At 35.7% G+C, this 12,500-nt stretch overlaps 2 protein-coding genes across 2 annotated transcripts in view; both read left to right on the forward strand.

Moving 5' to 3' along the window:
• Window positions 1–4,182, forward strand: part of LOC306860998 (coiled-coil domain-containing protein 171-like) — a 36,021-nt gene extending 31,839 nt beyond the window's left edge. Inside the window, exons 21-24 of the mRNA XM_079403043.1 lie at window positions 399–453; window positions 541–672; window positions 1,172–1,324; window positions 2,242–4,182. Of these exons, the coding sequence (XP_079259169.1) occupies window positions 399–453; window positions 541–672; window positions 1,172–1,324; window positions 2,242–2,367 (466 nt within the window). The 3' untranslated portion in view covers window positions 2,368–4,182. The remainder of the gene's footprint in view (window positions 1–398; window positions 454–540; window positions 673–1,171; window positions 1,325–2,241) is intronic.
• Window positions 4,183–6,797: 2,615 nt separating this feature from the next.
• LOC306861017 (endophilin-A1-like) overlaps window positions 6,798–12,500 on the forward strand; it is a 23,436-nt gene continuing 17,733 nt past the window's right edge. The window contains exon 1 of the mRNA XM_079403073.1: window positions 6,798–6,974. Within this exon, the coding sequence (XP_079259199.1) occupies window positions 6,930–6,974 (45 nt within the window). The 5' untranslated portion in view covers window positions 6,798–6,929. The remainder of the gene's footprint in view (window positions 6,975–12,500) is intronic.

Raw genomic sequence — 12,500 nt, forward strand, 5'->3', positions numbered from 1 at the left:
TGCAGGTAATCAATTACAATATTTACTTTTTAGTAAATTTAGTTTTTTTCTTTTTTTTTTTTTTTAGAATTTGGTAGTTTTTTGTTTGTTTGTTTTAATAGTTTTTGTTTTAATTTTACATTTTTGTTATTTAATAATTACAATATTCAGTTTTTAGTAAATTACTTTTTTTTTTTTTTTTTTTTTACGTTTTTATTACTATTATTTATTCATTTTAATTGTAAATTTGTATTACTTAGAAAATAAAAGTTAAAGGCCTCATTTTCTTTATGCAAAATATAATTTCTCATGTGATTCTTATGATATTAGATGAAATGTGAGCTGGACTTCTTGACAGGTTTCATGATATTCACTTATGATATTACATTGATTTTTGATTTCTGCATGTATGTTTACAGGAATAGAGAGTCTCTGATGAGCTACATCAAATCTGTGGAGGAGCGTTTACAAGAGGCAAGAACATACATTAACAGCATTAATATATTAAGGATATATTTGTTTTTCTGTTCTGCGTGTCTTCATGTTTTCTTTGGTTTCCAGATGAAAGATCACATCATTCTGTCCAGAAGAGTCTCTTCACAGGATTATTTCACCCTACAGCTCTCCAGATTGTCCCTCATACCATCAGACTTGCAAAGCATCATGGGAAACCCAGAGACAGAAGCATGTCAGGTACAAACTCTTGCAAATCTCATTCTTCAACTTAGTATGCAAAGTGCATATTGTGCTGGTGCGAATGCATACTTCATACTTAGTATGAATACTTAGCCGATACGTACAGTACATACTTAGCTGATTCACACTTCTTTGCTAAGTTTGCATGCTAGTTATGCATTCTGATGCATACTTCAAATGAAGTATATTAAGCATGCATGTTGTTGCATACTTAATACCTCATAATTGTAGCTTTAGTATGCATGCTGATTCACACTTTATTACTTAGTTTGCATGCTGATTCACACTTTATTAAGCTTGCATGCTGATGCATACTTCATATTAAACATTTATACTTAGTATGCATGCTGAAGCATACTTGGTGCATACTTCATAACACAGAACAGTCACATACTCCCTCTTCCAGAGCAGAATGTGGAGTGGGAGTCTCATATTACATTTTCTGCCCTAACGTATAGTGGGAATGACTGATACTGAGAGTGTGTGTGTGTTGTAGCGTTTGGTGATGCGTTTCCTGGAGCTGCATCAGCTGGTGTGCTCAAAAATATCATCTCAGGAGAGAGAGATCTCATCATATGAGTCTCACATCACGGCGCTGAAGAGTGAACTACAGGACACCTGTCTGCGGGAGAGAGACGGCTGGATACCGGTGAGAGCCAGTGGTGGAAAAGCAAGTTATTAAAGCTGAATTTTAGTATTGATTATTCTAAATGAAAATGATATTTAGGTCATGACTGTTATCTATTTGTGAACTAAATCTGCTGTGAAAGACAGAGCTGTTTTGGCCCATTGTATGAAATGCTTGAATGTGGACATGTGCGCATTTGCATGTCCAAATCTGTATAAAAACTATAAATAACATTAAAATAACGCAAATGAATGCCCATGCATCTTTAGTTGCAGGTTGAAAGGTTATAAAACTTGTATGTTTGCATAGCGTTCCTCTTAAAAGGTTAACAATGCTTTCACTTGTTTGCACACTTGAATTATCAGTAACTTAAAATAAATTTTTTAGTATACGGAAGTTTAATGTTTTCAGTGTATAAATTTTAATAATTAATACATTTTAAAAAAGCACTGTTTTGCAGGTCAATACATATTCAGTGTCTCAAATCCATTAGTCTTTTTATTGTAGGATGAAGTATATAAAATGGCAAAATGCATAAACATAGTTCACCATCAATCAGTCAGTCAGTGCTTTTAATACCTTATTACATTACAAATCAGGTACTTTTACTCGGTACTTTAATAATTTTATTATGCTATCTGTTCATCATCTGTACATTTATTCAGGTAAAATTGAAAATTAGTATTTATACATTTATTGATGTAATATTTTACTATGGTATCTGTACTTTTACTCTAGTAAAATTCAAAGTGAGTACTTTTTATTGGAGTAGAAATTTATGAATGTATCTGTTTGCTCAATTAAAATGAGTACTTTTACTGAAGTAATATGTTATCATGGTGTCTGTACTTTTACTCTCTTAAAAATGAGTAATGTTGCATATTTGTGTGCGAGTAATGTAGTCTCTGTGAACTCTGTCTCTTTGCTTTTTCTGGTAGTTGCTTGCGTCCTCCGCCCCGTCAGCAGAGGTGGATTATGGGACGTGTTTTCTGACAGACGCTGCGGTCTCCTCCAGAAACTCGCTCTCAGATCTCCAGAGGAAAGTCAAAGAGAGAAAACACTGATGAACTGAAGCTGAATCACTGTGAGACAGACAGTTTCGCTCACATTCACAGGAGCGTTTCATCTTTATAATATCTGGTTTCTCATTTCCTGTGGATGATGTGTAATAGTGACACTTAACTAGTGTTATTAAATCTGCTGTGGTTTATTGATGCTAGTGCTGCAATGTTTCACTCACATACACAAAACTACAGCGAGGGCAGAGTGCGCTGAGATGTCGCACACTGAAGCTTGCACAATCTGCTTTTCTTTTCTTTTTTGTCTTTCTAAAAATATACACACTTCTGGCCAGAAGTTTGGAATTATTAAGAAGTCTCTTCTGCTCACCACCAAGGTTGCATTTATTTGATCAAAAATGCATTAAAAACAGTGAAATATTATTATAATGTAAAACGGCTGTTTTCTATGTGAATATGTGTTAAACTGTAATTTATTTCTGTGATCTGCAGCTGTATTTTCAGCTTCATTACTCCAGTCTTCAGTGTCACATGATCTTCAGAAATCATAATAATATACTGATTTACTGCTCAACAAACATTATTATTATTATTATTATCAATGTTGAAAACAGTTGTGTTTCTTAATATTTTCATTGAAACCGAGATGCAGTTTATTTTTCAGGATTCACAGATGAATAGAAAGTTCAAAACAACAGCATTTATTTGAAACAGAAATGTCTTTATTGTCAGTCAATATAATGTCACATTATCAGTTCAGTCAAGCTAGACTTTACAAACACTAATGAACTACATTGAAGCTATTTAAAGTAGAAATAATATGTACAATTTAATCAACACCAGTGTTTATTGAAATATTTATTTGCCTAACGTTTGTTTTCTTCTACAATAAGGAGAATTATTGAAAGTTACTTGTATTTTTTTCTCATAAAAGCTGCAAACCACTTTTTTTTTTTTTTTTTGTTCTGGTGCTTTTAAAGCTTAATTAATGCCTGATTATGTGAGGCAGTGACTCTGACACAGTTTTCACACAGATGCTGGATGTCAGAGGTGTGTGTGTGTGTGTGTGTGTGTGTGTGTTGCTGCATAGATGCAAAATTCACCTCTTTGACATCAAAAAAGGTTACCTGCAATATTCACGTAGATCCAATGAGAAAGTGTTTGTTTAAAACAAACAGAATATCTCAGAACGTGCCAATTACATGCTTACAGAAGTATTCCAGTAGCTGTTAAGCGTGTTAACATCTTTCTTGGTGGCTTCTTTCCTTACTACAGGCTTTTCTAAAGCTGCACTTTCACTCTTGTTCAGATTTTTAACGGGTGAGGTCAAAAGTTTACATCCCCCTTTCAGAATCTGCATAATAATAATAATGTTATTGCGGTCTAGAAAACGGTTCAAAAAGGATCTCATGAGGGTCATTAAGTGGAGGTTCTGATTAGATCCTTTTTAAAAAGGCTCAGAAATGAACCCTCCTCACACAGCAGAGGGATGCAGACTTGAGTGGGTTCAGTTCTGTCAAATCGAGCCGTTCATTGGATAATAAGAATTAAAAATGAGGGGAAATATCATTATGAAATAAATGTTTTTCTCAAATATACATTGGACACAATTATTGGAACCCCTAGAAATTCTTATGAATAAAAGTATATACATTACCATGGTATTTGAAGTAAAAATGTGGTTATTACTACAGTTTTACTATAATAAAACCATGGTTAGTTAGCCAGATTTTCTTAAGGGATTTGTATTTGTGTACACTTTCTTTACTATTATTTTTGTTTTGTATTACAACTTTACTGCCTTAAAGGTTTTATATTTTGTACTGTTTAATAAAAAAAGAGAAAGATTTGCGAACCCGCTCCGAGTCCCGATCTGAATCAAATGACTCACTCAGTTGAATCGGTTTGTCTTCCATTCCCAAGATTTCCACATCAAAGACATCCAGCACAAAGCTAGGAAGATATTCAGGTTTACTGCTAACTAGTGAAAAACTACATTAATATGACGAGCTGCGGCTCAAAATACATGTGAGATGGAAACATTGTGCTTTATGATGGAGTTTGTAGCTTAATTCACTGTTTGAGTACAGTTCAGTTGGGTCAAGCATTGAAGTGAATGTTGACTTTATCAGTATATATTGTAATAAATATTTGAGAAATTATCTGTATCTTATCAGATTGTTAGAGTAATAGTCACAGATGAACTCAAAACAGGTGAAGTGTGTTGAGTTGATTGGCTGAGAATGATTCAGTTGATTCTTGTGTTCGGTTCAGTGTTCATGAATCAGTGATCTGCTGTTTGTCAGATGTTCAGTGCTGTCTGTTCATTCTCTCCTCTTCTGCTCTGCAGGATCTGCTCATGGATCACTCGGTCTCTGGAGATCTGCTGATGTTTCTGAGTAACTTCAGATCTGGAGGACTCGACTCGGTTCTGATGGGCATTGATTCGGTCCACAGACTCGGTTCTGATGGGCATTGATTCGGTCCACAGACTCGGTTCTGATGGGCATTGATTCGGTCCACAGACTCGGTTCTGATGGGCATTGATTCGGTCCACAGACTCGGTTCTGATGGGCATTGATTCGGTCCACAGACTCGGTTCTGTACTAACACTGATCACCTGCTGCCATTGATGTTAGGGTAACACTTTAGAACAGAGAACACTTATTCACTATTAACTACGACTTTTCCCTCAATACATTCCTAATTTGCTGCTTATTAATAGTTAGTAAGTTAAATTTAGGTGTTGGGTAGGATTAGGGATGTAGAATAAGGCATTAATATGTGCTTAATTACTACTAATAAATGTCTAATAATAGTAATATGCATGCTAATAAGCAACTAGTTAAGATACCCTAAAATAAAGTGTTACGTTTTATGTTTAATTATACTTAAATATTTAATTCTAGTTAGTAATTTTAGTGCTTCAACTTCAGTTAGTTGCCAAGGCAATATTTCTAATTTTCAGTTTTTAGTAATATTTATATTTTATTTAAACTGTTTTTCAATTAACAAAAATGTTTGCGATGGTTTTAGTTTTAATTCACGATAATAACTTTACGTTTTGCAGATTTAACTTAAATGTGCAATTTTAACTGAAATAATGTTAATGTACCAAATTACTAAAATTATTTTTTTTACCTTTCATAATATACTGTCAAGCACCTTAAAAACAGAAAGACATATAATATATTATAAAAAAACTATAAACATTAATTTAACAACACAAAACCCAATGTACGTAACTGAAAATAAAAAATGTATTATTTAATTTAAATAGAATTCTGAGAATGTTTTCCTCCACTGTATAAATATAAACTTGACGAAGCTTGAAAGAGCTTCCAGGAGCACATGGCGAATGAAGGCAGGTGTCGACCTCTACTGAAGGTTAAAGAGGAGGCAGAGGTCATCACCGTAGCAACCCATGACAGTAGATATGAGACTGGCAACATGATATCAGAACTAACTCTACATTGAAAAGAATCTGGTGAAAGATTTACAGTTTTAACTCAGAAATTGATGATAAGTCTCAAAATAATGACAAAGAATCACTAAGTAACACACTGAATGTGAAATTGTGAAAATGGAAAGATCTTTGTTTATCTTAAAAATCTGAATTTTAATTTTTAATTTTTTACAGTATATGTTACTGACCTTATTGTGAAAGCATGTTGTTATTATGGGAAAAAATGCATTTGAAACAAAATATTTTTTCAATTAATGTTCGAGGGATTCAAGATATTACTAAGAGAAAAGCTTTATTTTGTCATTCTTTAAAAAAGAACATTTACTTTCTTCAAGAAACATACTTAAGTAACACAGATGAAAGATTTTGGCTAAATCAGTGGCTAAATCAAAGCCCTTTTCAGTCATTACTAATCATTCTGGTGGTGCAGCGATTCTTTCTGGAAGATGTTAAAGGGAATATTCTGGAATGGTTCTCTGTTGAGGGCAGATGGATTGTAGCTGTGATAGAGTTTGATGATATTTTGTTTATGATAGGAAATGTGTATGCTTATGACAATTCTGCTGCAAATAATGGCCTATTGCTAGAACTCTCATATATAATTTATCACTGTTGGATCCTTAGGTTTCTTCACCCTTCTTCAATAGATTTATTCACCTGGTTCAAATCCCATGTCAAAAAAATCTGGACTAGACCTTTGGTTGATGTGAATGTGTTTCTCCATTCATGTACTCGTGTGAAATCTCTCCGGCTGCTTTAACAGACCATGCTGGAATTTCTTTGCTCCTCTCAAATGCTAAGACAAATAGAAAGTCGGGGTATTGGAAATTGAGTTGTTAATTGTTGAGCGATCACGTGACGCCGCTGCTGTCCGCGGTGCTGAAGTCCTCCGGATCCGCTCAGAAACCGCCTCTCGAGTCTTTCAGAAGCGAAGAATGATTATTATTGGTTCACATCTGATTATGATTGTGATTCTGGGGCTCGTCATTCGCGCGCGCTCAGGGCGGGTAGTGTGACGTCACGCGCGCGTCCTCGGACCAGACACTCGGCGAGTCCGCGCGACCGTAACGGATATTTCCCCTCAAAACACCGATAAAACGGTCACTTAAAGCGGAACGGAGGGACCGGATAAAGCGCGGAAATGTCTGTGGCGGGGCTGAAAAAGCAGTTTCACAAAGCGACGCAGGTAAGAGCGGAATCCGTCCGTTATTTCGCGGTGCTGATGCGTTTGATCCGCGCGAAAACATCAGTCCGTTTGAAACCGATTCACAAAACGGGTTCGGTCCAGAAACCGGCGCGAAAGTCTGCGGTCAGCCGGTGAACGGGTTTGTTTATCAATGTATGAAAACAGCGCGAGACCTGTTGGGGGGGACCAGACGCCGTCACGTGACCCCAGATATGAACGCGCGTTATGTAATCGGCCGCGCGCGCTGGAGACAGATAGGGACAGATTTAACAGGTTTTGGTTTAATTCAGTTTCTGTATAGACGCTTCTTTAATATTGAACGTTATAGTTTCCCCTATTGAATATTCACATTAGCGGGGCATGTTGTCACAATAGGAGCCTGAGTCAAGAATTTATGATATGAGGACAATTATATATGTGTGTGTGTAGATATATATATATATATATATATGTATATGTGACCCTGCAGCACAAAAGCAGTCATCGGTAGCACAGGTATATTTGTAGCTATTGTAGATATTTTGTAAATTTCCTACCATAAATATATTAAAACTTCATTTTTGATTAGTAATATGCATTGCTAAGAGCTTCATTTGAACAACTTTAAAGGAGATTTTCTCAATATTTAGATTTTTTTGCTCCCTCAGATTCCAGATTTTCTAATAGTTGTATCTCAGCCTAATATTGTCCGATCCTAACAAACCATACATCAATGGAAAGATTATTTATTCAGATGATTGATGTATAAATCTCAATAATAATAAAAAACGGACCCTTATGACTGGTTTTGTGCTCCAGGGTCACAAATTTTTAGTTTTTAGAATTTAAGAAAATTTTACATTTCTTAAAATTAATTTAAAAAATAAGCTTTTTAAAGAGAATTTTGAGCTTGGAATGAATATATAAAAAATTTATTATTTTTACATTTTTATTTAAAAAATAATAATTTTATTTATTCAAACCCCCCCCCAATTAAATGCTGTAATATTGCAATAAAAATTCGGAAATCTGTAGTAAATTTCACAGTTAATTATAAAGAAATGGCAAGTAACGCATTGAATTAAACATGAAATTTTGAAGTAGAAAGACTGAAATATGGTTTTTCCTATAGCAAAACATACTCCAATAATCTCCAATAATTTTACAGTGTAGAGAAAACAAGCATTTATGCCTTTATGTTTTGATGAATTTTCCAGCATTATATGAGGCTTGTTGTAATAATTGAGTTGTGAGTGTATTTATCTGTGTGTGATGGTGCATGTGTCTACAATAGCTTGGCTTGTGTGACATAAACGCCTCCCGCACACACATCAACATGAATCAATACTCAGGGAACAGCAACAATGTCACATCCACTGAGTGTGTTTGTGCTCTGCTGGTTAGATCAGGCTTCACTGGTAATTAAAGTTGCAGTGATAATGAATTTTAAACGTTGATTTCAACAGAAAAACAACAGAGGAATGAGCAGAGAGAACTGAAGTGAGTCCAGAATCACTTGATGCTGTGAGATCTGGACAGATTGGTGTGTGAAACTGGATGCTTGCACACATCACGTGTGTCTGGAGCCACACACACACACACACACACACACACACACTGCCTCCAACAGAGAGAAAATTAAATCTCTGCTGTGTGTGTGTGTGTGTGTGTGTGTGTGATTTCATGTTGATCAAGACAAGATGACGTGTTAATGAACATTTAATCGACATTATAAATAAATAAAAGAACTAAGGTATTTAAGTAGTGTTTAAAATAGTTGTCTTCACAGTACATAGTGTTTACAAGACGAAATGATGTCACAAAAAATGTTGATGAACATTAAATGCACATTATAGGAACATTATATTAAACCATATGCTAATAATGATTTAAATTATTGATATTAATTCATTATTCATTTAATTTGTAGAAATGCTAACAGGACAACTAAAACAGATCCAAATTCAAGTTTAGGAGGACCAATATTAATTTAAATAAAAGTATACGGTTTAGGGATGCACGATATTATCGGACAGATATCGGAATCGCCCGATAATGGCTTTAAATGTAAATATCGGCCTGATATGAAACATTATGCCGATATGACTTGCCGATAAGAGGAAGATGTTAACTCACATGTGCTCAGGGTGTGATTAGTCCTAATGACTGCTCAGTAAGGCGTTTTAATCTGTCAAACATGACACTTTTAAATTAAATAATTTTATATATACTGATTTATTCATTAATGTGTAATATGTGTTATTTTTTAAACACATGAGCTCTTAAAGATTTTCAACATTTGTACAACTCTTATGTTTTAGACCATCTACAAATGTTAAATCTTAAAATAAAATGTTAGGGTTAACACTGCATCTTTCTGGGGAAAATTGCAGCGATTTATATATAGTTTATTTATAGTTATTTTCAAAGCTTCAATGTACTGTTAAAAAAAACCTTCATTATTTTTTATTTAATTCTAATAAATAAGTTCTTGTTAAAAACTAACCAAAATTAAAAATATTTAGCTTATAATTTCTGCACAGGAGAGACTTGGTGTTGTTTCCAAACAAAAGGATATATATCGGTATTGGCCAAAATTAGTTGAAAAATATCGGCATATTGGATATCGGCAAAAATCCAATATCGCATCCCTAATACGATTCATATTTATTAGTCTAATTATTAAGTTTATTGATGATGATACTATACTATTATATGATACTATTTTAAGAAATATTGAGATATCGATATCTAAATTTTGATTAAAAAAAAAAATTTAATTAAAAAAAATATGCTGTTTTATGAAGCACTGAGATATCAAGATCTAGTTAGTGAATTTTTAAATATTGATATTGTGAACGTTATTTGCCATTTCTTTATAACTGTAAAATTGACTTTCAATTTGTATAATTGGTTAAAAGTAACTTTTTTCATATATATATATATATATATATAATGTGTATATTTAAGGTTTTAATAATTTTAGTAGTAGTGGTAGCAGCCTATTACATACATTCTACTGAACAATAGTAATATATTTCAGGGCACCCCCCTAATATAATGGCTGTATTAAACTTTTCAAAATACAATAATACACAATATGCTGAAGTTGTGATAGTGAACATATTCATAAACATCTCAGAAATGTGTTAAAATGCGACAAACTCCATATGAAAACTTCATCTGAGAGGAGAGCAGAGAGATGAATAATTCATGCTCAGACTAAACCTGCAACACTGAACCACACATCTTTAATTTATACTGGACACACACACACACACACTCACACACACACACACACGTTGGTTTTTGTGGTTTATGGGGACTCTCCATAGGCGTAATGGTTTTTATACTGAACAAACTGTGTGTGCTATTGCCCTACACCAACCCTACACCTAAACTTAGCCCTCACAGGAGACTGTGCATCTCTACTTTCCCCCCAAAAACTCACTCTGTATGATTTATAAGCGTTTTGAAAAGTGGGGACATGGGGAAATATATCCTCATAAATCACCTTCTCCTTGTAATACCTGTCATACCTGTGTCATTATACACATTTGTGTCCTCATATGTCACAAAAACGCACTCACACACACACTCGCCCACACACACACACACTCACTCACTCACACACACACACTCACACACACACACACACACACACACACTCACTCACTCACACTCACACACACACACACACACACACACACACTCACACACACACACACACACACACACACACACAGAGAGAGCTGAACGTTTGGGCAGACTAATAGAGTGTCTCTGTGTTCGTTTCATATCAGTCTGATTACATAACGGCCGTTTGTACCAGTGAGACTGATGGATTGATCTATTCTACATGATCTGTGTGTGAGAGAGAGAGAGAGAGAGAGAGAGAGAGAAAGAGACAGTGTGTGTGTGTGTGTGTGTGTGTGTGTGTGTGTGTGTGTGTGTGTGAGAGTGTGTGTGTGTGTGTGTGTGTGTGTGTGTGTGTGTGTGTGTGTGTGTGAGAGAGAGAGAGAGAGAGAGAGAGAGAGAGAAAGAGAGAGTGTGTGTGTGTGTGTGTGTGTGTGTGTGAGAGAGAGTGTTTGTGTGTGTGTGTGTGTGTGTGTGAGAGAGAGAGAGAAAGAGAGAGTGTGTGTGTGTGTGGGTGTGTGTGTGTGTGAGAGAGAGAGAAAGAGAGAGAGAGAGGTGTAGTCATGTGTACAGTAGACTCCTGCAGAAAGGCTAAAGAAATTTCACCCAAAAATCATAATTTATTCCTGATGTCATTCAAACCTGTTCAGAGGAACATAAAAGATGTTATGAATAATGTTCAACAATGGAAACACACACACACGCACACACACTTACTGAAAACATTATAACTGAAGCAGTTATGTTTATTTTAAAGGGTCATATGATCCCTGAAGTTACGTTTATTTTAAAGGAGTCAACTTCAGATTGGGGGAGTGAATAACCAACACTCTCTCCACCCTCAATACCACGACTGAGGTGCCCTTGAGCAAGACACCAAACCCCCAACTGCTCCCCGGGCGCCACAGCATAAATGCTGCCTACTGCTCCGGGTGTGTGTTCACTGCTATGTGTGTACACTTGGGTTAAATGCAGAGCACAAATTCCGAGTATGGGTCACCATACTTGGCCACATGTCACTTCCTTTCCTTTTCCTTCCTTTCCTTGCAAAGACTAAAGTCTAAAACCTAAAGAGATATTCTATAAAAGTTAAGACTTGCCCACCTGCCTCCTAAAATGGCTCGTTCAAACACGCCTCCACATGTCTACGTCACGATGTGGGAAGATTTTCATAACACCGCCCATATGTATACACAATGAAAGAAGGCTTTGCTTTTATTCTTGCTGTAGTATTGTTGCTGCCGCCGGCGCCATGTCCTGGAGACGCTGTGTTTCGTTGTGAAAGTGAAAGTACTTTGTTTGGGCTTCCAAAAGAGGACACAACTAGAAATCAGTGGTTAAGTTGTGTTTACAACACTGTTCCAGAACAGATCAACCCAAATATTAGAGTGTGTGCAGCGCAATTTACGGAGGAGTATTTCCTGAACCTGGAAGAGTAGCTACAATGCTGGCTGCACAAAGGCTGTTTCTATAAAGTGGGGCAATTCCAGCTTTGCAAAGACAGTCTGACGCTTCTGACTCACAGCCTGTAAGTGTGTTTCTGCTACTGACGATTCAAACACGAGTTTTAAGCGGTGTAGAGTAGCTCTTGTTGTTTGTCGTTTCTCCGATCACAAACGCAGACGTGGTAATATAAAAAGACAGTATAAGTCATTATAATCAGTAATTATTTCCCCACTGGATGCAACTAATGCCTCATTTATATTGGGTTTTATTGTTTTAGTCTCGTCGGCGTTAGGAAACGTTAGGGTGTAACATTTCCGTCACACTCTTGAGGTATTCGGCCAATCACAACGCACTGGATAGCTGGCCAATCAGAGCTCGCCTCGCTTCTCAGAACGATGAGCTTTGTAAAAATGGACATGTTTCAGAAAGACGGAGCATAATGTACAGTATGTGGAAAATAATGTG

This window comes from Barbus barbus (genome assembly GCF_936440315.1).
Source record: "Barbus barbus genome assembly, chromosome: 41".
In the NCBI taxonomy this organism is placed as follows: Eukaryota; Metazoa; Chordata; class Actinopteri; order Cypriniformes; family Cyprinidae; genus Barbus; species Barbus barbus.